The sequence below is a fragment of the Aotus nancymaae genome, unplaced genomic scaffold (genome assembly GCF_030222135.1).
Source record: "Aotus nancymaae isolate 86718 unplaced genomic scaffold, 86718_ANA_hifiasm-v0.15.2.pri h1tg000009l, whole genome shotgun sequence".
NCBI lineage: Eukaryota > Metazoa > Chordata > Mammalia > Primates > Aotidae > Aotus > Aotus nancymaae.
Window position 1 is genome coordinate 5,015,500 of NW_026988420.1, and position 2,672 is coordinate 5,018,171.

General features: G+C 44.4%; 1 protein-coding gene across 1 annotated transcript; it reads left to right on the forward strand.

The window, feature by feature from the left end:
* On the forward strand, positions 1-868 carry LOC105709754 (histone H2A.Z-like). The gene has a single exon (XM_064373462.1). The coding sequence runs from the start codon at positions 106-108 to the stop codon at positions 610-612; it is 507 nt and encodes a 168-aa protein (XP_064229532.1). The 5' UTR covers positions 1-105; the 3' UTR covers positions 613-868.
* The last annotated feature ends 1,804 nt before the right edge of the window (positions 869-2,672 follow it).

The window sequence follows — 2,672 nt, forward strand, 5'->3', positions numbered from 1 at the left end:
GCAGTTTGAATCGAGGTGCGACGGAGAAGTAGGTGGTGGGATCTCGCCGTGGGTCTGATTAGCTCTTTCTCTGCCTTGCTTGCTTGAGCTTCAGCAGAATTCGAAATGGCTGGCGGTAAGGCTGGGAAGGACTCCGGAAAGGCCAAGACAAAGGCGGTTTCCCGCTCGCAGAGAGCCGGCTTGCAGTTCCCAGTGGGCCGTATTCATCGACACCTGAAATCTAGGACGACCAGTCATGGACGTGTGGGCGCGACTGCCGCCGTGTACAGCGCAGCCATCCTGGAGTACCTCACGGCAGAGGTACTGAAACTGGCAGGAAATGCATCAAAAGACTTAAAGGGAAAGCGTATTACCCCTTGTCACTTGCAGTTTGCTATTCGTGGAGATGAAGAGTTGGATTCTCTCATCAAGGCTACAATTGCTGGTGGTGGTGTCATTCCACACATCCACAAATCTCTGGGAAGAAAGGACAACAGAAGACTGTCTAAAGGATGCCTGGATTCCTTGTTATCTCAGGACTCTAAATACTCTAACAGCTGTCCAGTGTTGGTGATTCCAGTGGACTGTATCTCTGTGAAAAACACAATTTTGCCTTTTTGTAAGTCTATTTGAGCAAGTTGGAAGTACAGTTAGCTTTCCAAACAACCAAATTTCTGCATTCGAGCCTTAACCATATTTAAGTGTTACTGTGGGTTCAAAGAAGCTATTGATTCTGAAGTAGTGAGTTTTGACTGAGTTGACTGTTTTTAAAAAACTATTTGGATTTTAATTGTGATGCAGAAGTTATAGTAACAAACATTTGGTTTTGTACAGACATTATTTCCACTCTGGTGGATAAGCTCAATAAAGGTCATATCCCAAACTAAAAAAAAAAAAAAAAAAAAAAAGTGCATTTAAACTTTTTTTAATGAAATAAGAGTAAAAACAGTTGAGAAATTTATTACCCCAATATTCTACAGATAAGTGGAATAGAAAATAAATTTCTGAATTGTTTGACCATTTAAAGACAAGTAACCATTTAAGATTTATTACCCCGATATCCTACAGACAAGTAGAATATTGGGGTAACAAATATCTGAAGTCAAAGACAAAAATAAGCTCTGTTGCAGGATCTAAAGCAAAACAATGAATACTTGGAATAAAGAAGGTAAGCAAAGAAGACAGGTAAGACATAAATGAAGAGGAAAGCCAAATGCAGCTTTAGCTCCATCTCAACTCCTGCTTGTCTTTGAACCAACTTTCCTATGTCAACGCAAACCTCTTCAGTATCCAGAGAGAGGTGTCCTCCATTCCTCTCCCTGGTCCAAGACCCCAGGCATCCTTCCCCCATCTGGAGAGAGTGTATTCCTTCTTCCTACCATGATGGTCTACTCTTCATTTTCACCTTTGCCCATAAGGGCAGCCTCTGACTGCCTGGGAAGAAGTGTGTGCTTTGAGCCCTTTATCCTTCTCATGTATCAATAGCAGAAGGCTGGGAAAGCTGGAGGCAGTTCTCAGTGAATGTCTGCAGCACGGTGGAAGGACGGAAAATACGTCCTCCCAACATCAAATGGGGTTTCCCTTTGGGAGCAAAGTTAGGAAAAATCCATATCTAAGGGACAGAACCAGACTGCTATAGAACTGTCACATCCCAAGCAATGGTTTTGGCAGCGGGTGGGTTGGGAGGTGTTTCAAAAAAGAATGATTATCTGAAATGATTTCAAGGGAGTGAAGGAAGCCAGCCGAATTCTAATTGATGGCATGATGCCATAGCTGAAGAAAGACTAGGAGCAGATGGTTGATGGGACCCTTCAATGGGGGGAGTGGAAAGGCAAGAATGAGGCTGTGTCTCCTGTGCTGTCCTGAGGGGAGGCACCTGACTCTCTGGTGTAAAGGATACTGTGGTCCCCCCTCCCAGGCTGCATACTCCAGTCCATTTGGCAGGCACACTTCTCACGGTAAGTCACGAATTTGCCATTTTGGTTGCTGTCTGGTGTTCTAGGGGCTGCTAAGTGGAGGCTGCCTTCACTCTCAAAAATCGACTTTGTTTCTCTTTGATTGCAAGCCTCCAATAGATAAAGACAAGATGAAGAAAGGGTTTTGCCCACCCTCATACTGACCAAATACAGTGAAAATAATGCGGAGAGATTACCCCAGTCCTGTTGCCTGATGCCAGTGACTTCATCTCCGAATGGTCTTGGGTCCCAAAACAAGGATTGTTCATGGGGGGACCATTCGGGCGACTGTGAAGGGGTGGCCTGAGACTTACAGTCAAGTCTTAGCAAACATGAGCAGGTACCAAAGAAAGAAAGACATTCTGAGTGCTTTTTATTGATCTTCTAAGAGCAGAAACTATGAGCCTGTGGTGAGGAACCGTGGTGACTCTGATCTTCCAAAGGTTTCGTAAGAATGTAAATCCTTGTATTAAATCCTTATATGCTGGAAATAGCTAGGGTGGTATCTGTCTTCTGCAATTAAACCCTGATTGGCTGACATATCACAAAGTAAAAAACGTAAAATGGGGGTGTCAGGTGCTTGGGCCCCACGGAGGCGATTACTCTAAGGAGCTCCCTTCCATTTTCTTCTCAGCATGGTTGGTGGGAGGTGTCCTTAAGAGACTGAACAAAACCCAGCTTTCATCTGAAGCTGAAACCAATCTTGCCCCATAGTCAGTGAGGCCTTGGTGAGTTGTC

Coding starts and splice junctions, on each gene's coding strand:
- LOC105709754 (XM_064373462.1), top strand. CDS start 106: ATGGCTGGCGGTAAGGCTGGGAAGGACTCCGGAAAGGCCAAGACAAAG.